At 35.7% G+C, this 22,569-nt stretch overlaps 1 protein-coding gene across 1 annotated transcript; it reads right to left on the bottom strand.

The window, feature by feature from the left end:
- Window positions 1-15,898: 15,898 nt before the first annotated feature.
- On the bottom strand, window positions 15,899-16,444 carry GLRG_11215 (uncharacterized protein; the record flags this gene model as incomplete). Its single annotated transcript, XM_008101900.1, has 1 exon — window positions 15,899-16,444. One exon carries the CDS (start codon window positions 16,442-16,444, stop codon window positions 15,899-15,901), a length of 546 nt encoding a protein of 181 aa, XP_008100091.1.
- Between the last annotated feature and the right edge of the window lie 6,125 nt (window positions 16,445-22,569).

Below are 22,569 nucleotides of genomic sequence, written 5' to 3'. Positions count from 1 at the left end.
TGTGGAGGTGGGTGGTGTGAAGTGGCTGATGTGGAGATGGTGTTAATAGAGGTACTGCCTATAGGTAGGTGGTGTGAATCTCGTTCGGTCCTTCTCTCTCCCACTTTCCTGCCTCTGTGGTGTGACATGGATGATAACTGACTGTCCCACAGGAGATACGTACTCTCTATCCGTACCTTTGGCAGGGACCTTAAAACATTACCCCACCATTGTCCTTACGCCTTCCCTTCCTGCCTTAAACCGCGCCAACAATAACAAACCTCTTAGCAGGACAGAAACCAGACAATGATAGCCTGATTCTCTCTCCTTGACGCACGGCCTACCACAAAATGCTAGCCCTTTCTTTACCCATCTGATCCGATATCTTCTTGTCTTATGAACCACTAACAACAACAGCAACGTACAGCTAGCTGCTTGATTGATCTGCCTTAACTAGCAGAGGACCCGAGACTGCAAGATGCCTAGCCCGCAGGACGACAGACACTAAGGGATAGATCTAACCTGGAAGTAGATAAGTACAGCTTCTATCTACGTCTTGGGTGCATTCTACACCGACTGCATGAGGGCCAACTCTAAACAATCCGCAGACGAGACAAGCGTGAGGTCGACATTCTGAACAAGGCCGCGAGGATAATCGGCAGCAAGCCTGAGAAAAAGATCCGCCAGGCCTCACGAGGTTCGGCTTACCAAAACAGTCGTTCGCGCCAATGTTGCGGGAAACTTGTGAGATAGTGGTTCAATACTATGGCAGAAAACGGTGCACCATGACGATGGCGCGTCGCTGTATGAGCCAAAGAAAGCTACATCGTCATTGCCCACATCTATTGGCTTTGTCAGACGAACCGTGGACCTGATTAGCTATGTAACTAACGTGAGTTGTATTCCTGTCAGGGCGGGAATGTCAAAATGACGAGCCCAGATGGTTGAACTGTGGGTTCTAATTAGTTGTCCACAACCAAAATTCAAACATTCAAGACGTCAAGTGCTCACATGAACCATGAGCTTAATCCGCCATGTTACTAACGTAAGCTCTGTTCTAGAGCCCCCCCCCCCCCCCCCCCCCCCCTAGTATTCAGGCTAAGAACAGAGAGCTGACGATACCAGATGGCCCTAATGTAGCTACTTTATTAGTTAGTCTTAACTAAGATGCCTCTAATCTCTTGTTCTAACAAGACACCGCTCTCTATAATAACACACACGCGTATTCTCTACTTCTACTGCTGCTGTTAGGTTTATCTTAGGTTTCTCTTATGTCCTAACATAACAACAGACTATACTTCTTAAGGACATATAACCTAATTTCTATATAGTAAAAAAATAAATAAATAACTATTCTTAGTTTATTTACTACTAGCACTAAGTAGTCTAGGTGCACTATATAAACTCTTAATAAGACACTCTCTTGTATTTTGCTCCCTAACTAACTATAGACATAATAACTTAGGGAAAGCAGATAATATAACTACAGGCGCCTTAATAATTAATTAGCCGCCCTACCCCTTCTCCTGTTTCAAGCCGGCGCATTAATTAAGTTACTTAGGGCTACTTCTCCCCCTTATTACCTGTCTTCTGTAGTATTTACTTGTCTCTAACTCTCTTGCTCTGCTTTATAGCTATTAAGTTACTTATCCTTTTAAACTTAAGGCTTTTTTTAGTAACCTTAAGTTAGTCTAATACTAATCTCCTTATTATATTATCTCTTCTTCTGCTTTAGGATAATATTATAAGGATCCTCTGCCTTTATAGTAAGGCCCTTATTCCCTTTTACTAATTAGTATATTAATAGTAGTAACTATAAAAAAAATAGTAATACTACTTTTTTTATCTTTTTATTATATATAAATTATTATATATAACTAATTTATTTTAGTTAGTAGAGGTCTTTTTTATTATAGCCTTATAGTAAGTATACTTTTTAAATTACTATTTATATAGATTTTAATTAATTTAGCTAGATATACTTATTATATATATTTCTTAATATATAAGTTAATAGTCCTTATAAATAGTATGTTATAAAGTCTATATTTTATATTATATAGTTAAGATATAAAAGCTAGTGCTAGAAGATTACTATATTATTAGCTAGACGCTACTAGTATAACAGACTTACTTAGTAGTTTAGGTGCTAGGCTGCTAATAACCTAGGATCTAAGTTAGAAGTAGAATCTATATTAGTATTTAAAATAGACTAGGATAGAAATAAGTATAAGGCGTATTAATAGTAGCACTATAGGTTAAGATTAGTAAGAAATAAATATATATAAGTAGTATACTTCTCTATTAGTTTAAAAAAAGAAATAAGATATTAAGAGAATAATAACACTAAAGTAAAAGTGTAGCTAAAATATATTAGAGGTAGACTTTAATATTTCTTACTATATAGTAAAGATTTTTTTATCTTAACTACTAATAAAATCTTAGTATACTTAAAATATCTATATAAATAAATAAAATAAGAATCTTACTACTAAAGCTATTATAACTACTTATACTTATATATACTAGCTTATTCTTTTACCTTTTAGTGTTATATTCCTAACTTATTTATAGCCTCTAGTGTAGCCCTCTTATCTTATAACTACTTTATATCCTGCCTTACCTTAACCCCTACTGCTTTAATTTTATACTTAAGACTTAGACTATATCTACTAGCCTTTACTATAGGGCGTTAAAGTCCTTAAACCTCTATAGCTTCTTTTTTACTAGGGCCTCTCTATATAGCATATATAGTATTAGATTAAATATATATATTTATTATACTACTTTATTAAGGCGTCCTATAGCTAATTTAAGGATTCTAAAGTATAAAGGAGAGTATTATAATATATAAGGAGAGGGTTAAATAGATAGTTAAATATATAAAGTATATCCTTAGTAAGGCTAGTAGTATAATCTAGTTAGTTTTATAACTAAATAGATAGACGTTATAACTTATAAAATTTTAAGATCTATATTACTAATAGCTAACTTAAATATAGCGCTTATGCTATCCTTAAGACTATACGCCTTATAAAGTAATTCTAATATAGTATATAAGGGTATAGTAAGGGTATTATAGTTATCTTACTAGTTAGGCACTTAGGAAATAATAGTATAGAAGACCCCCTTAGCTGTCCTGTTCTATATACTACTACTACTACTACTGCTACTATTTATGTTATAGTTAGTATTACTATTAAAGTAGCCTTAATACTACTACTATTATTACTACTAGTAGATACTATATACTATAAGAATAATAGTATTATTTAGGGTAGAGACTAGATTCCTAGAGCCTATATATAGATGCCTGTAAGTAACTATAACAAGTGCATGTTAGCCTTATTAAGGTTAATAATCTAATAGCACGGCTTAGACTTAATGTAAGGTAGGGCTAAGGGGGAAGCTGTAAAAGCGGAGTAAATAGCGATGGGGTCGTAGTTTATAACGGTGAGGAAATTATGATGCTGTTCTGGGTTAGGTTCGGGGTCGGGTTTAGGGTCTGAGAGGTCGGGCAAGTCAGGCGCGTCGTTAAGAAGAACGTTAGTGCTGACAAAGTGAATGCGCAGATGGCGGCGGGCGCGCCACAATAAGTGGAAGCAGAGAGAGAGCAGCTAGCGGCCAACAGGCGGTAGAAGGACTAGCAGAAGGTTGAGCTGGGTTGCGTGAGGTATAAGCGTGTAGTTGACGTTGGCGTTGTTGACGCTGCTGTTGCTGCTTCTGCTTCTCCTTCTGCCTCTGCCTCTGCCCCGGCCATAATAGATTTGGTAGTAAGGTGCTGCTGCTGATGATGATGATGATGAGGCTGCTGGTCTAGCTAGGTAATAGGCCGCATCGCGATGATGATGTGTTTAGACGGGTAGAACGGGAGACATGATGGGATGTTAGGATTAGCGATAACACTAACGTGGCAGTAGGAACAACATGTTAGGCGGGAGCAGAGAGGAAGGCGGTCGAGCTAAGCAAGGGAGGGAGGGTAGTGACAGTACAACAGGCTCAAATAAAGAGTCTAAAGTAAACACTAAGAAATAAACATAACAATTGAAATTAGAGAGGCAGGTATTAGTAAACAAATTGACATTTGGCGAATTAGCCGAAATGGTATAAAGACGACTGTAGTTCTGGGATGACGTAATGAGCTGAGGGCACTTCCGGATAAATGTCGGCGCTGTCGGACAAGTGTCGGCATCTTTTACAGTCTGTTGCGTTGGCAGCGTCCAAAACCTATTTTTCAGTCCGTGCGCTAAAAACACACAAAGTGAATTTTGGCTTCATGCCAGCCCATCGCGATGGATAACGGCGATGCCAGCCCGGCCGCGATAGGCAACGGCAATGCCAGCCCATCCGGGCCCATCGCGATGGATAACAGTGATGCCAGCCCGGCCGCGATGGGCAACAGTGATGCTAGCCCATCCGGGCCCGGCCGCGATGGATAACAGTAATGCCAGCCCGGCCGCGATGGGCAACGGTGATGCCAGCCCATCGCGATGGATAACGGCGATGCCAGCCCATCCGCGATAGGCAACGGTGATGCCAGCCCGGCCGCGATGGGTAACGGCGATGCCAGCCCATCTAGGCCCATCGTGATAGGCAACGGCAATGCCAGCCCATCCGGGCCCATCGCGATGGATAACAGTGATGCCAGCCCGGCCGCGATGGGCAACAGTGATGCTAGCCCATCCGGGCCCGGCCGCGATGGATAACAGTGATGCCAGCCCGGCCACGATGGGCAACGGTGATGCCAGCCTGGCCGCAATGGGCAACGGCGATGCCAGCCCGGCCGCGATGGGCAACAGTGATGCCAGCCTGGCCGCAATGGGCAACGGCGATGCCAGCCCGGCCGCGATGGGCAACAGTGATGCCAGCCTGGCCGCGATGGGCAACGGCGATGCCAGCCCGGCCGGGCCCATCGCGAGAAGTTCAGAAGAAGCTGCCCCCGGTTCGCCAGCGCAACTACCCGTGCGTGTATCTGAACGCCAGACTAGGAATCGGTTATCTTACGGCGTTTCTGCACCTTCTGTCAGACCCACCCTTTGTGCAGAATAGGCAACAGTGATGCCAGCCTGGCCGCAATGATTAACAGTGATGCCAGCCTATCTAGGCCCATCGTGATAGATAACAGTGATGCCTATTGCGGCCGGGCTAGCATTACTGTTACCTATTACAATAGGCCCAGCCAGGCTGGCATCACTGTTGCCCATCGCAATAGGCCCAGATGGGCTAGCATCACCGTTGCCTATTGCGGCCGGGCTGGCATCACTGTTGCCCATCGCGATGGGCCCGGCCGGGCTGGCATCGCCGTTGCCCATCGCGGCCAGGCTGGCATCACTGTTGCCCATCGCGGCTGGGCTGGCATCACTGTTGCCCATCGCGATGGGCCCGGCCGGGCTGGCATCACCGTTGCCCATCGCGGATGGGCTAGCATTGCCGTTATCCATCGCGATGGGCTGGCATCACTGTTGCCCATTGCGGCCGGGCTGGCATCACTGTTGCCCATCGCGGCCGGGCTGGCATCACTGTTATCTATTGCGATGGGCTAGCATCACTGTTGCCCATCGCGATAGGCCCGGCCGGGCTGGCATCACCGTTATCCATTGCGATGGGCTGGCATCGCCGTTATCCATTGCGATGGGCTGGCATCACTGTTGCCCATTGCGGCCGGGCTGGCATCGCCGTTGCCCATCGCGGCCAGGCTGGCATCACTGTTGCCCATCGCGGCCGGGCTGGCATCGCCGTTGCCCATCGCGGCCAGGCTGGCATCACTGTTGCCCATCGCGGCCGGGCTGGCATCACTGTTGCCCATCGCGATGGGCCCGGCCGGGCTGGCATCGCCGTTGCCCATCGTGGCCAAGCTGGCATCACTGTTGCCCATCGCGGCCGGGCTGGCATCACCGTTGCCTATCGCGATGGGCCCGGATGGGCTAACATTACCGTTATCCATCACAATGGGCTGGCATCACTGTTATCCATCACGATGGGCCCGGATGGGCTGGCATCGCCGTTATCTATCACGATAGGCCCGGATGGGCTAACATTACCGTTATCCATCACAATGGGCTGGCATCACTGTTATCCATCGCGATGGGCCCGGATGGGCTAACATTACCGTTATCCATCACAATGGGCTGGCATCACTGTTATCCATCACGATGGGCTGGCATCACTGTTGCCCATTGCGGCCGGGCTGGCATCGCCGTTGCCCATCGCAGCCAGGCTGGCATCACTGTTGCCCATCGCGGCCGGGCTGGCATCACCGTTGCCTATCGCGGCCGGGCTGGCATCGCCGTTGCCCATCGCGATGGGCCCGGATGGGCTGGCATCACTGTTGCCCATCACGGCCAGGCTGGCATCACTGTTGCCCATCGCGATGGGCCCGGATGGGCTGGCATCGCCGTTATCTATCACGATAGGCCCGGGTGGGCTAACATTACCGTTATCCATCACAATGGGCTGGCATCACTGTTATCCATCACGATGGGCTGGCATCATTATTATCCATCGATAGGCCTGGCCGGGCTAGCATAAAGCCAATATTCACTTTGTGTGTTTTCAGCGCACGGACTAAAAAATAGGTTTTGGACGCTGCCAACGCAACAGACTGTATTGATGACAGAATATGGGCTGTTAAGCGCCTGTATGTTAGCAACCCATAATATATCATAAACCAAGCATAACTTCACGCATATTCTCTCCTAAGCAATAAAGGTCGTCTGGTAATAAGTTCTGTCCCTCCGTACGCACTAATTGTCTAAACTAGGTAAGGCTAAAACGCATAATGCACGTGCTTAGTTCTAACTTACTATTGTTCACGCTGTAGCTTGTGCTGTTGTTGGCGCCTTTATTGGCGAACTGCTTAGCAGGTTTAGAACTGTGCTTTACTTACCTGCTCTTGAGAATGTGCACCTCCTAGGACGTTATGCTCTGCCCTTTAGGTTGCCGCTCCTCTATATAACGCTTAATTATACTAGATAAATCTAAGCGCTTAGGTAATAACTATAGCATAATATTAAACTTAATACTAAGCCTTAGCTAACTAGGGGCCTATTAATAGTAATAGTAATAATAGTAATAATAGTAGTAATAGTAATAATAGTATTAGCTAGCTTTTTAGTTTTAGTTACCTTAGTAGAGATATTATAAATAAAGATAAGACTTACTAAGTTATTAATACCTATTACTATAACTGCCTATCCTCCCTAGACTACTTCTAACTCTAATCTCTATAACAAACTTAGGACTTTTATCCTTATCCCTTAAAGATTAGAAAAAGGTATATATATTTTCTTACTTAATATATAATAGTAACAATAATTATTATCCTTAAAATGCCTAGCTTAGCTTAGTCCTCCTAGTAGTTGGCCCTAGATCCCTTCTATCGCAAATGACGATATATCACCTTAAGGGATCCCTCCCCGCCTTGATGCCGCACGGTTCAAAGCCTGTTCTAACGCTCTATGCAGTGCTCGCGCAGCGCCTCTACCTCTGTTGTGAGGGGGCCCGTGTGCTGGGAGGTCACGTGACCTCCTGGGCCCCTCACCTCTTCGCCAGCCTCTGCCCATAGCCTTGAGAGGAGGATTTTCCTCCTCACCACCACACTACAGATCGGCAATATCACCAGTTGCCTCACTTTGTTGCTCTTGTGCTTACTCCTATAGGTTATAAGCCTAGGGCCTATATTAATTTTTCTTTAATTAATTAGTTACCTCTACCTATTTTATTAATATATAATTAAAAATCTATTTACTAAAGTAGTAATTAATTATTTAATATTACTTTAATAAGGATCCTTTACTAAATACCTTTACTATAAATAACTTATAAAAATCTACTTACTAAAGTAGTAGTTACTTAACTTTATTTATTTACCTTAATTTAATACTTTAGGTATTTATTAAATAGTAGTAAATTATATAATAATTTAAATATACTCTTTTATAGTAGTAAAGAAAATATATAAAGATTAATATATAGTTAAGCTAACTATAGTCTAAAGTAACTTACTTATATTATTACTATTATAGCTAATAGTAGTAATTACTAAATAGTCTTATTAATTATTCTTAAGCTTAAAAAAAAGTTAAACTAGTCCTTATAAATTATTTTTATTAGTATTACTTTTTATATTAATAAAGTTAAAAAGTATATTAACTATAATATTCCTAAACTAGCTAAAGATACTATAGCCTTTATATCCTAAGAAGCTAACTATAATATTATATAAAACCTTTTTATTTTATTATATAATATATTAATTAATAAGCTTTTTAATATAAGATAATAAGATAATAGTAATCCTTATACCTTAATAAAGGTACTTAAAAAATATATTCCTAAGGTATCTAAAGACACTATTAGAGCTCTTATTAATAAATTCTCTAAGAGTAGTGCCTAAGATTATAAGACCCTTAATAATACCCTTAAATATATATAGTATTTATATACCTATATTATTAGCCTTTATAGTAAAAACTTTAACTACTATTAAGTTATCTTCTTACTTAATTACTTTAAAATATATTTATTTAATATATATAAGTACTATACTAATAATAATAAGAAGCCTAAGTAGGCTATAGTTATTAAGACTATTTATATACTTATATAAGATAAAGAGTAAAAGATAGGCTTTATTATTTACTATAAGGTTATTACTATAGTTACTACTACCTTTAGTACTAGTAGCTAAGGTACTACTTTTACTAAGAAGTTAAGCTATAATAACTACTAGTATTATTAATACTAAATCTAAGGCTTAATTAGCTACTATTAAATAGATCTTTAATATCTATATACTTTATATTATAGATAGGTTAACTATACCTATAGTAACTACCCTTACTTTATCTATAGTTAAAAGTAAGTACTAATTAACTCTTAAGATAATATACTATTAACTTATTTATATTTATTTATTATAAGTTATTAAGGTCTACTATTAGGTAAGTATATAATTTACTTAGGCTAAAATTAATACTTTTTACTATAAGGCCTACTACTTAGCTAAATTTACTAAACTTATTAGCTATAATACTTTACTACTTTTTACTTTTATAAGTAAAGAGATCTATTTTAACCTTATTAAGGTTAAACTACTATTAAAGACTAGTTTAAAATATACTTTTTATTTTTTTAACTATTATAGTAGCTACTATTAGCTTTAACTCTTATAAGCTTATTACTATAGGGTTATACTTAATACTATTAAGAATTTTAATATTACTTTTATTAATATAACTAGCTTTACTATTAAGAGCTAGGTTTTTAATAATACACCTAAGCTAAAGAAGGTACTTTATAATCTTTACTTTATAAGTATAAGGCTTAACTTTATAATTATATATACTTTATTAATAAATAAATTAATTAAGTAAGCTAGTTATATACTTATAGAGGCTACTTATATATTACTTATTAATAATAGCCTACTAAAGGAGCTCTAGGATTATACCTTTAATACTATAGTATAAATCCTGAGCTTTTTACCTTAATTTACTAAGGGCAAAATAAGCCTTTATAAGATTATTACTTATAAGCTTAACCTTATTATTAATTATAAGCCCCTTTATATTAAATATCTTTATACCTTTAGTTATATAGTATATATATATAAAAAAGGCAATAAGTGCCCCCTTTGTTTTATAAAGATAAAGCCTTAAGTAATAAAGGGTTACTTTATTAAATATAGCTCTTTATATAGCTATATTTACTATATTTATATCCTAAGTAAGAAGTAAGTTATTTACTATTATAATATTTATTTTTATAAAGGGCTTAAAAAGACTATTCTTTACCCTATTAATAAAGTTACTATCTTAGTAAATACTAATTGTAATATACTATTTAATAAGCCTAATTTAATAACCTAGTATTTAGCCTATGTCTTTAACTTATATTAATCTATTACTAAAAAGTCTTATAATTAATAAATTAACTAATTTAATAGTAGTAACTGCCTTACCCTATATCTAAGCCACCCCTACATCTAAGCCACCTAAAAATGCCGTATTTCCCCTCCTTTATTAACACCACTACTTTTTTTAAACTATTATAACAATTACTATTTATAACTAAATAACGCTATTTTTTCAGGATACCTTCTTTAACCTATTATAAAGCAATATTTTAAAGATAAGCTCTAACAGGCCCTTCTAGAGGTGTAGTCTAGAAAGGGTATACAGGCTGCTGCTTGCGCATAGGGTATACTATATTAAACACTTTAATATTAATACTACAGCAGGCAAAGCAGGAATACTGCCTTTAAAGATAGGCAGCACTTATCCTAGGCCTAGGAGGATAATCTAGCTGCCTATATCACCCTTTAATAGTCCCTTAGTAGATACGTTAACTATTAATAAGTAAAAGGCCTAGTAGAGCGTATAATAGGTAATAGGCATCCTCCTATAGGGAGGAAATAGATAGCCTAATTTATATAGTAAAATCTATCTATTAGAACCCTCTAATCTAGAGTAATTAATACCTAGTAATAGGCAGCCTATTCCCCTAAGGTTATCTAGGATTTCTTCTATTACCTTACCAGTATCCCTACTATTTAGGAGATCTATTTATCTAACAGATAGAATATAGATAAGACTAGTATTATAGAGGGTAAAGGGGGTAATAGGCTAGTGTTAGGCTCTAAGGTATTATAATATATCTAGAAAAAGCAGCTAGGATCCTAGGTATAGGTATCTATTATTAAGTATATATCTACTACTAGTAGCTTCTTACCCCCCTTAGTTATATATAAAAGTAAATCACTTTAGGTCTAGTAGTTCCTATCTAACCTTAATATATATAAGCTATAGTAATTTATAGTAACTAATAATAGCTAGATAACTAATAATACTACCCTTAAATAGCTAGAGAAGGTCTTTATCTTATACACTAAGCCTAACAAAAAAGCGACTGCCAGCCCCTAGTTCTTAATAGGTATTATAGCTACGCGTGACAACTACGCGCGGCTCGGTACAACCGGACAAGACTTCCCGTGACATGGCGTGGTTACCAGCAACCAAGCCAAAACATAGCGCTAATACAATGCATGAACCCCCCGGCCGAGACGCGCCTCGTTTTTCTTGAAACGTATTATATCTATTAATATTAGTAGCAGCTAGAGGTTATCTAGATTATAGCCTATATATATAAGACGCCCCTTATCTAACTTAATAGTAACTAAGGCCTATTAGATTATTTAGGCTAGCTAACAGACAAGTTAGCCTAGTAGCTAGCAGTAGGATAAAGCTAAATCTACTATCCTATAGTTAACCCCTTATTAATCTACTAATCTATAGCATTAATTACACTAGTTAATCTAGTTAGGTAAGGATAAGTTAGATACCTATACTATCTATTACTTATCTAGAAAGCTATAAAAGGGCTATAATAAGTAGGCATCTAAAGCAGCCCTTCTAGAAAGGCAGGTTAACTTATTACAGGCCTAGTTAGATAATATATAGTTACATAAGAGGAAAAAGGTCTGCCTATCTCCTAATAGCACCTTTACTACTATAGAGGATATAATCTAGGCCTAAAGTCTAGATCCTAGTAATATAGATAGTCCGGATGAATCTAGGGCATCTGAATTACCTAGCAAGGCCGAAAGTTATATATAGGTAGGCGGCAGAGATAGTGAAATAAGTGGTAATAGTGGTAGTAATAGTAGTAGTAATAGTGGCTTAGATATAGGGGTGGCTTAGATATAGGGTGGGGGAGTTAAGTTAAATAGTAAGTATATTAATAATAGCTATTATATAACTTCTCTTTTAAAGAATTATTAATAATAACTTATTTTTACTATATACTTTACTTAATAAACTAATAATATAGATACTACTAAAGACAAGTTTTATAATATAGAGTAGTAAAAGGCTAACTTTTTAGCCCTTATTATAGAAAAAGATTAGCTAGACCTTATTACTAAGGTTACTACTACTTTAGTTACTAAAGAGGGCTAACTATACTATACTAGCACTATAAAGCTACCTAGCTACTACTAAGATACTACTAGTATTTAAAAGTATAATAAAAAGGCTTATTTTACTATAGATATTTAGGTTTATAATAATATTTATTATTACTTTATTAGTATACTTACTACTACTACTTTATTATATATACTACTCCTTAGATATAATATTTTATTTACTATTAAGAAGGCTAAAGAAGGCCTATACTAGTACTACTAAAAGTAGGCTTATAATACTAAGATCTAATAATTTATTAATAAGGAGGTCTATACCCTTATTAATTCTTTTTCTAATATACAGATTCTTTTTAGTAAGTAAGTATTTAATATTAAAACTAATATAAAAAATAAGATTATTAAATATAAGGCTTGATAAGTAGTCTATAGTAACTATAAGTAAAATAAATAGTCTTTATAAAAGGTATATACTACTATAGCTACTATTACTACTATATACTTCTTTTTTACTATTATTACTTTATATAGATTAGTATATAAAATATATAACTTTAATACTACCTTTTTTATTACCTCTATACTTAATAGTACTTATACCTATATTTATTAACTTATTAGTTATACTACTAATAATAATAAAGTATAGTTACTTTATAAGGCTCTTTATAGCCTTTATAAGGCACTACTATAGTAGTTTATACTAATTAAAGGTAAAATAGAAAAAATTAGCTTTTACCTAGTTAAGAAAAAAATTTACCTCTTTATTAATAAAGACCTTAATACTTATACCTTAATATATATTAATAATAATATAGTAGCTACTACTAATAAGGAGACTACTAAAAAGGTATATAATATACTTACTAAGGTCTACTTATTAAAGGACCTTAGTAAGGCTTCTTAGTTTCTTAGCTTCTAGATCTAGTGCTTTATTACTAATAAGATTTTTATTAACTAATATAAGTATAATATATATAATAAGCAAGCGCGCCAGATAAGTAAGCGCACCACTAAACTATAACTATCTAACTATCTAACCTTTCCCTTTTATTCCTCTACTAATAACAATAAAATCAACTTATAATAAAGCCTAGGTATAGCTAGCTGTCTAAGCGTATAAAAAAGATCTAAAACTTAGTATTTAAGCTATAGTAAAGATATATAATATTAGTTATAATTTAGTAACACGTTAATTAAAAGGTACACTATTATAACGTAATATTATACCTAACTTATAGAATTTAATAAAACTTAAAGAGAGGAAGCTAGTTAAGTTTATTTTTAACCTAGATTCCTAATTATTTTCTCCCTACCTTAGTAGTGTTAAAGAAATAGCTAATTAACTACTTACTAACTATAATGTGCCTCTAGTTAGTAAGCGCTAGGCCTTAAACTTTATTAAATAAACACTAGAGCTCTAAACACGTTTTTTTTATAAGTATAACTATAAGAGGGCTTAATATAAAGATCTAGATATAATAAATATATAGTTTTACCTTATAGTAAATATAATTATAAAATATAATATTATAAAGTCTAATATTTATAACTTTAATAAAACTAGCTTTATAATAGGCTAGATTATATCTAGAATAGTTATTATAAGCTCTAAAAGATATTTAAATTTAAAAATAGTATAGCCTAGAAATTAAGAATAAGTTATAGTTATTTAGGCTATTAGTTTATTTAGTTATAGTGTCCTACTATATATTATTATTAGAGGTAAAAATCTCCTCTCTACTTAGTATATAAAATCTAGTCTTTTACTTAACTAAGTTATTATAGTATTTAAAAATAGATAAATAATAAAGCAAAAAAGCCTAAATTAGCTTTAGTACTTTAATTAATATTTAAAGTTATATATAAAAAAAATATTACTTTTTTATTATTAATAGGTATAAAAGTTACTATTTTATAAACTTTAAGCTATATTATAAAAAAAATAATATTATTACTTTTTATATACTACCTTATTTATCTTATTTACTTTAGCCTTTAGATATTAGGTGTTTTAAGCCTTTAAAGCTAGTATATAGTTAAGAAATTAAGGATAAAATATAATAAAGTAATACCTATATTATAAAAGATAACTTCTTTTTAGTATTTTATAACGCTTTTAAGTAAGCTTTTATAAAAAAAATATTTAAAAAGGGTTTAAAAGTTTAAGAATTATCCCTCTAAGTATAGAAAGTATGCTATTAAAGCTAGATATTAAGTTATATACTTTAACACCTTTAGGATCCCTTCTAATAACACTACTAGCTTAGACTTTTTAGACACTATATAACGTAATAGAGATATCTTCTTAAAGAACTCTTATTAAGGATTACTTTATTAATTATTTAGATAGCTCCCTAATATATAAATTAATAGCTACTAAGTATATTCTTAAAAAAGCATTAGGAATTATATATAAAAATACTTTATTAAAGGCTAAGGTTAAAGCCTTTAAGAAGAGAATAACTTACTTAACTAATATAGAAAAACTAAGAAAACTTACCTTAAATAAAAAGGAAGTCTTACTATAGCTAATATATAAGATATTTAGTTATAAAAAGAGGTAATAACCTAGATTAAGGAGGAAACATATTAGAGTAGTAGTTATAGATTAAGGATAAAAATAGGTAAATAGTAGTATAGTACCTATAGGAACGCTAGATATAGTATATAAACGTACTAGTTTAATAAAGAAATATCTAAAGAATAGGATTCTAAGTAGTTTAAATTAATTTTATTATTTTATAGTTACTTCTTAGTTATATTTATAAGGTAGCTATAATTAGGTAGCGCGCTTACTTATCTAGCGCGCTTACTTATTATATATATTATAGATAATATACTTTATTACTTAAGATATAGTAATTTTTAACTTATTAAGACTTTATTACTTACTAACTATAAGTTATTTACTATATAGGTAAAGAATAAGTATTCTAAAGTTAATTAATAAGTCTATATTAAGTAAACTAGCTACCTTAACTAGTTAGCTACTAGTATATACCTAGATATTACTTTTATAGTTAGTAAGCTCTTATAAACTAATACTAGCCTATTATTTACTTATCTAGCTACTATTAAGTATCTTTTTTACTACTTTAAAGGTATTACTTATTATAGTATCTTATTTAATAAACTTAACCTTTTTACTAATATTAGCCTCTATATAATAGTAAATACTTTTTTTATTAATAATTACCTATTATAGGTTTTTATAAGTAGTTATATTATTTACTTTATAAGATTACTAATTACCTAGAAGTTAAAAAAGTAGACCTTTATTACTTTAAGCTTTATAAAAGTAAAGTTTATTAACCTTATACTTATTACTATTACTATAAAGTAGATTTACTACTATACTAAGTAACTTCTTAGCTAACTAATAAATATACTAATTATTTTTTTTATTAATAGTACTAATATAATAGTTAATATAATAAATCCTTTTAATAAAGTATATACTTAAAGTATTAATATTTAAGATAAATAAATAATATAAAAGGTTTATACTTAAAAGAATATTACTTTTTAACTTATTAAGGGCACTAAGATAATTACTAATAGTCTTACTAAGCTACTAGCACTAAGTAAATATAAGAATTTTATATAGTTACTAAGTATAATAAATAAATTAAATTAAAGAGCTATATAGGCTATTATAAAGAATATATATATAAAGAATATATATTTAAAGAATTTATTTTATATTATATAGGGTTTTTAGTATATAGATTAATTATTACTAAACTAATAGAATAATTACTAATATATTACTAAAGTTATTAAATACTTTAAAAACTCCTTAGATTTAGAGGCTTTTAGATTAGGCTATTATTTTACCCCTATGTATAATATTTATTAAGTTAGCAGAGCCTAAGGGGGAGTGTTATAAGGGGGCCCGTGTGCTAGGAGGTCACGTGACCTCCTAGGCCCCTCACCTCTTCGCCAGCCTCTGCCCATAGCCTTGAGAGGAGGATTTTCCTCCTCACCACCACACTACAGATCGGCAATATCACCAGTTGCCTCACTTTGTTGCTCTTGTGCTTGCTCCCACAACCTCTCTCCTTGTCGCCATATCCCTGCTGCCGGGACGCCGTGTTCCTGAAAACTGATGTGCCACTTGAACTCCATGAGGTTTTCCGCTCCACGCAGTATCAGCTGGCGGATCACTTCAGACGACAGGACCTCCAATGAACCAGAATTATGCTTTGGAATCGCGAGCAGTCGACCCATCTCAACGTTTGATATCGAATCTTCCGGCCTCACTGTGTCCTCATCCTCGTTCCTCACTAGCCTTGCTTCACCACCTTTTTCTTCATCGTCATCGTTATCGTTGTTGTCGTCGTCGCCCTCCGAAGAAGGCCCTTGCAACAGCGTCTCTGCGTACATTCGACTAAAGCTTAAATCGCCCAACCTCTTATTCAGAAACGCCCTGCTCCATGCCGCATACATGACCTCGTCGCCTTTGATATAATACCAAATATTGTCTTGCTCAAGCTTGTTGTACCGCCACCTAATCGCGTTGACCACCCGCGGCCTCATCAGCCGGTCAAACTCGTCGCTCCAACGCTTCCCATTCGGACGCACAAGGTATAGGGCACGTTCAAGCTCCTCAATGGCAAGCCTACATTGCGGGCCCCAAACGTGTTGCCTGTTCTTCGTCTTCAGCCTCGCGATGGCTTGGCTACACTACACGCTTGCTGTCATTTTTCACCTTTACGTCAGCAGGTCGCTTTCTTCAGCGATGGAGTGGAGCAACACGGACGTCTTGTGTGTTGGATGAGCTCATTGGCACGACCCCTGGTGCCGCCCGCGGGTTGCGGTCCATGGATCGTCTATCGGGAAATAACAAGCAAACAAAGTGGCTGGCTGGGACGCGGTTGGGGAAATTGGGAGGAATGACACACCAACGACATGTGTCGAGTCCAGATGTGACGGAAGCTGAATCGCTGAGGGACGAGGATGGAGAGACAAGCATGAAAGAGAAAAGTCAACTCATCACGCCAGATTACAGATGGACGGGAAGGAAGCCGTCAGGGTACATAATATTGATGGTTGAATACAAAACTACAATTTCCATCAAAGCTCTTACTAGGGTACGATAACAAGTGATATCTAAGGGAATACATATGACATCTCACAGGTACAGTGAGCCCCAGACAATTGCAACCGCTTCTCTGTCCTTCTATTTCTCCTCTTGAGCCACCTAATCTTGGAACAGCCGGGAATCCTAAGGTGAGAACTGGTCAACACCAATCGTCGCTTGCGTAGGCATATTGTGGGCACAGACTTGACGGCTGCCTGCATCGCCACTGTTCCAGGCGTTAGAACCCTCACGATACATTGACCTACCATGAGGCGGGGCCGTAGGTCTATCTGTTTCCTGTTGTGAACCACCTAGGCTCTAATTCCCGGCAGGCGGTGACGCATCTAAGGCTTTGCGCAGCGGCATGCGATTATGTACCGGTGGGGTTCGGCGCGCTACTAGTCTTAGAGGTTGCCATTGGCTGGCAACGTAAACCTTTGACATCCCGACGGGTTCCGTTTACGGGACCGACGGGAGCCAAGGAGGCCAGCCCCCATTAAGGATAGTCCGGGAGCACCAGATTGTTTACCCTCCTATGCCTCGTTCTGGTTGTAGCTAGTGTTCTGCCCTTTGTTGTACTAAGTCTTAGCATATCCCTCTCTTACTATCTGTTGACTACTATTTTCCATCTCGCCTGTGGCCTGCTGATTCTGATGGTGTCTCTTGTCTATCTGTGGTCTCTTGCTAAGTTTCTTTCCAATGGCCTGCTGGGCCTCATTGGACTGATCCTCTTTTGCCCGTGAACCCATGGATAGACACTTCCGACATAGCGAACCCGCTGTTATTATGCTATTCTTGTTTGGGGGTTAAACAAAAAGCCTACCTCTGTGGCCTTTTTCCACGGCTTACAGGCTAAAAACGCCTTGATAGATTTGCCGGCAGTTTTCTTCTAGCATGGCGGCCTCTCTTCATCCTTAGCATCACCCGCCTGATTGTTGGCGTTGTATTGCGGGTCTAGGAACTGAGCCTGCTGATTGTGCTTGGCATTTGTTTGTAGCGGGTATGTTACCGCTACAAAGCGCATGAGCTGGCGTGAGCGGAGATGCCAGTAAGTTGTCTTGCTACAACGCGGTGTCTTTGTGGATAGTTATCTAACCTCAAATGTGCTCCGTTGGGGTACATTAGATCAGTTATATGATGTTTCTGGAGGCATACTTAGGTCGTAGAGTTGGATACAGGTCTTTGGCGCAAGGACGTGACGCATTTGTGATAATGAATGATGCTGAGTGGGAGGTTTGCAGAAGCTGCGGCATGGAAACCATGTCCGATTTATGATGGTACAGGGCTATTCTTGATTCATCTGCCTTTTGCCTTATCAACATCGAACCCGTGGAAACAGCCTGAGGCTAGTGAGGAGATCAATAACAACGAAGCCCGCCACAGAGACGTCAGGGCCGTCTCGAAATGACGGGAGACAGACAAGGAGGCGTCAGCCCCTGGTTATTGCTTTCTCCGCCATAAGCTGTTTGTCAATAACAACTCTCGCCCCATCATGAACCAAGACCAGAGTCATCCATAAGAGACAAACATCAGAGTTAGTTAATCTTAGCTTATAAGCCTTCATTTATTAATATAACTATTTGCTTATCCCCTCCTTACCTCTTTCATCTAATCCTTAACATCTATCTGTCCATTTAGCATATCTATGATTTTATGTTATCTAGTTACTGCTGCCATTGTCGCCATACTTGCCTCTTATCTGTACAACTGCACCTAGCGAACCACTGCCTCTATTAACATCCTAAAGCCTGTTTTATTGGCAACTCCTAATACCGGTAATGGACCCTATAGGAAATCTTAAGCTTTTAGAGCTTCTGTAGAAAGAAGTATTCTTATTGTGACTGCTAACACTTTAAAACCAGCAAACCTAGCTTCTGCTACTATCGTCCGGATTTACACTGCCTATAACTAGCTCCTCTCCTACGCCCTTACTTCAAACGCTCCTACCCTCTATAAATAGCTATCCCTTACAGACTGCGCCCCGCCTGTTAACGTTCCCTGTTCCGCTCACGACATTTATCTCACCCTAGAAAGTAACATTATCAAGTACACTTCATCTAAGCCTGAGGACTACTTAGATGCTCTCACTGTTAACGTGCTAGTTATAGATATCCTCCTTAACCCTTATATAAGAACTATATATAATCACGTCTTTGAGTCTACCCTAAGCAGGGCTAGGGACAGGCAAGCTGCCTTGAGGATATATTGCGCTAACACGTGGCGTCCCATATTTCCATCTTTGGATGAGGCTCAGGCAAACGTGGACAAGAATAACCCCATATATACTGCTAGAAAGAAGAGGGCTGGACTGCGCAAGCGGCAGCAAGAGGCGGCAGCAAGCAGACTTAGCCTAGAGCGGCTGTGAGACAAGAAGACAAACAGGGATAAAAAAGTATCAAGAGATAAAGCAACAATATAGGCCAAGATAAATGGCTTGTTCTAGCTTCTACTATATCTCTTTGCCTGGATTCGGCATCAGAAACTATTGCTGTATTTACCCATTCGACGACGTATCCTCTGAATCCTCATCGTCAAGTGCGTTATTGTCTGCACCATAATCTTCATTGACGAAGCGACCTACGACCTCCTCCTCAGTAACCCCTCGTCTGTATTCCTGGCATCCGTGTTGTTCTTGCTAGTCTTTTCACGCTTTTTACACGACTAACTATAGCCTCTATCCATAGCGTGTCCCCTCAAGTCTCGCGCACGCCGATTCTCTCGCAGTATGGCGAGCCCTTGACTCAAAACCAGCCTCCCAGCCAGCACGATCGAACGCACGTTCAAAGCGAGAAATTCAACATGAGACTGAAGTCACAAGCTCTTCCAGGAAGAAAAGACGTCGCGAAAAGAGCTGCGATACCTTGGGGGGGGGGGGGGGGGGCCTGATCAGGGAAAGACGGTACAAAGAGCGCTTAAGGCGCAGGCACCTCGCAGGGCCATAGCAAGAGTCGCGTGTCACGCAACCGAGATCGAAAGGGAGTAGCTGCTTATTCTGAGGGGAGACTTGCGACGCAAGGTTGTGCCCCGTATGGCCAGCTTGCCCAAGAGTTCCCTAGAGCTGGCGATAGATGGGGAGCTAAAGGGACAGCAGGCGACGGGTGCGGATGTGGTTCGGTGGGAGAAGCGGGTGGTCCAACTGGTAAAAGACTTCAAAGAGCCAGTATATGAGGCATGCAAAGGATAGGTAATAAACAAGGTTCAAAGTGAAATTGCAGCGTAATGTTAGCTTTTCATATATATTAAGTCTTTTCTTGGCCACATAGGACCACAAGTTGTTAAATTATAGGGATTATAATAGTTAATTAATTGATTATGTAATATGTTGTGTATATCTATTTAAAATTCTATAGGAACAGGGAAATCCCCCTATTTCTTGGTTAGGAAATCCTAGAGAAATCCTAGCTATATAATTAGTAAAATTACCCTAAAAGTAGGGCCCTTTTACTGCCTATTCCCTAATAATTCACTGTAGGGCAACTGTATATTTACTAATTAATTTATATATAGTTTTACTATATTTAATATACTTCTTTAGTACTAGTAATATAAAAACTTACTATAGTACCTATACTAAATATTCTTTATCTATAGCTTATTTATTTATTAATTATTTTTTAATATCTTATATATTCTTTTTCTTTATTTAGTAGTAAAGCTTTACTTTATTATTAACTAATTCTTATTATTAATTTACTTTAAGGTGTATATATTAGTTACTTATATTTAATTAAGCTATAAATATAGTAAATTATAGTGTACTAAGTACCTTTATTAATTTATTAGCTATTAATTTAGTAGACTTATTATATTTAATAGTAATTTAATTTACTACTACTTCTTAGTATAACTAGTAGTTATAAATATCTATATACTATAGCCTTATCTATAGTTAAATAAGCTTCTTAGTAATAAGCCTAATAGTCTAGGTATTATTATAGCTAATATAAATAGTTAGTAGCTATTTAGTAGCTACTTACTTATTAAGTAATAATTTAGTTCCTAGTTAAGTTAATAGTTAAATACTTAATATAGTAATTAATTTATTAATAAAAAGTACCTTTTTTATAGTAAAAGATAGTACTAATAATTCAGCCTTAGTAGTTAATACTATTATAGTATCTTACTTATTAGCTTATTAAGAGATAAGCCTTCTAAGTAGCTTTAATATATATACTTATAAGCTATAATAATCTAGTAAGTTATTAATAAATAAGGTATCTAAAGTAACCTTAAATATATTATTTTTACTACCTAGTGTTACTTTATATTTCAGGTAAAGGTACTATATTTAATAAAGATATCTAAGTATATAATTTATAGCCCTTTAGTAATCTAGATTTAGATTATAATTAAAGTAAGTAAGCTAGTTAGCTATAAAGGTAATATCTAGCTAAGTTATTACTACTATATAAAGAATTATTTTTACTTTTTTTTAATATTTATTAACCTTTTATAATAAGGCTATATATTTACTAAGTAGTAGCTTAGCCTTTACTATAGGTAATAATTTATTATATTCTTTATTTATTAGTAGTAGTTTAGTTACTTTATTATAATATACTACTTATAAAAGCTAAAGGTAATAGTTACTTTAGTTATAAATTACCTTAAGGCTAAGGAACTATTATAATAGGCCTTTACCTTTAAGGTAGTATTATTACTAAAGAGCTACTATCTTATTACTTACTTATACTTTATCTATATAGTAATATATTAATATATAGTTATTAATATAAAAAAAGAATATAATATAATTCTTTTTTAATAGTAATTTTTACTAAGTACTTAATAAAAACCCTATATAGTAAGTTCTTTTTTAAGGTACTTTTACTATAGTAAAGGTAATTATTAAAGCTTATATAGTGCTTTTAGTAGCTAAAGAATCTAGCTAGTAATTTAATAGCTTAAAAGTATCTTTATAAATACTACCTTATTAATAGTAGTATATATAAATATATTTACTATACTATATTAAAGTAATTCTAAGTTAAAGTAAATAGCTATTATTATAAGTATTTTAAATAATATACTTACTAATATAGCTATATAAGTATCTTATAGATGTTTTACTTATTAGTTACTATAGATAATAAGTCTTACTTTAAATTTAGTTAATTAACTATATTTATTAAGCTTATAGGTATATACCTAGTAGTAGCTAAGAATTTAATACTCTTTAGCTACTACTTATAGTACTATTACTTAAGATTTTAATATTTTATACTTATATAAGTGCACTTTTTTAGTGTTTTTAAATTACTTTTTATATAAGTAGTTTCTTAACTAACTATAGATTAGTAAAGGGTATAGTAACTTCTAATATATACTTATTAGCCTATAAAGTCTAGTAACTCCTCTATTATATACTAGTAATTTATTAGTAAGATCTTTATAATTATTATACTTATTAGGTATTATATAGTTAATTAATTCTTAGTTATAGGTATACTTTAGCTAAAGGTAGTAATCTTTACTTATTAGTTAACTTTATAATATACTAGACTATATTATTACTTATAAGCTACTTTATATATAGTTTATAATCTTTTACTATAAAGTAAGCTCTATAAAAAAAGTAGCC

This window comes from Colletotrichum graminicola (genome assembly GCF_000149035.1).
Source record: "Colletotrichum graminicola M1.001 genomic scaffold supercont1.78, whole genome shotgun sequence".
Lineage (NCBI taxonomy): Eukaryota > Fungi > Ascomycota > Sordariomycetes > Glomerellales > Glomerellaceae > Colletotrichum > Colletotrichum graminicola.
Note: the sequence above shows the minus strand (reverse complement) of the source record. Positions and strands in the feature narration are given on the sequence as shown.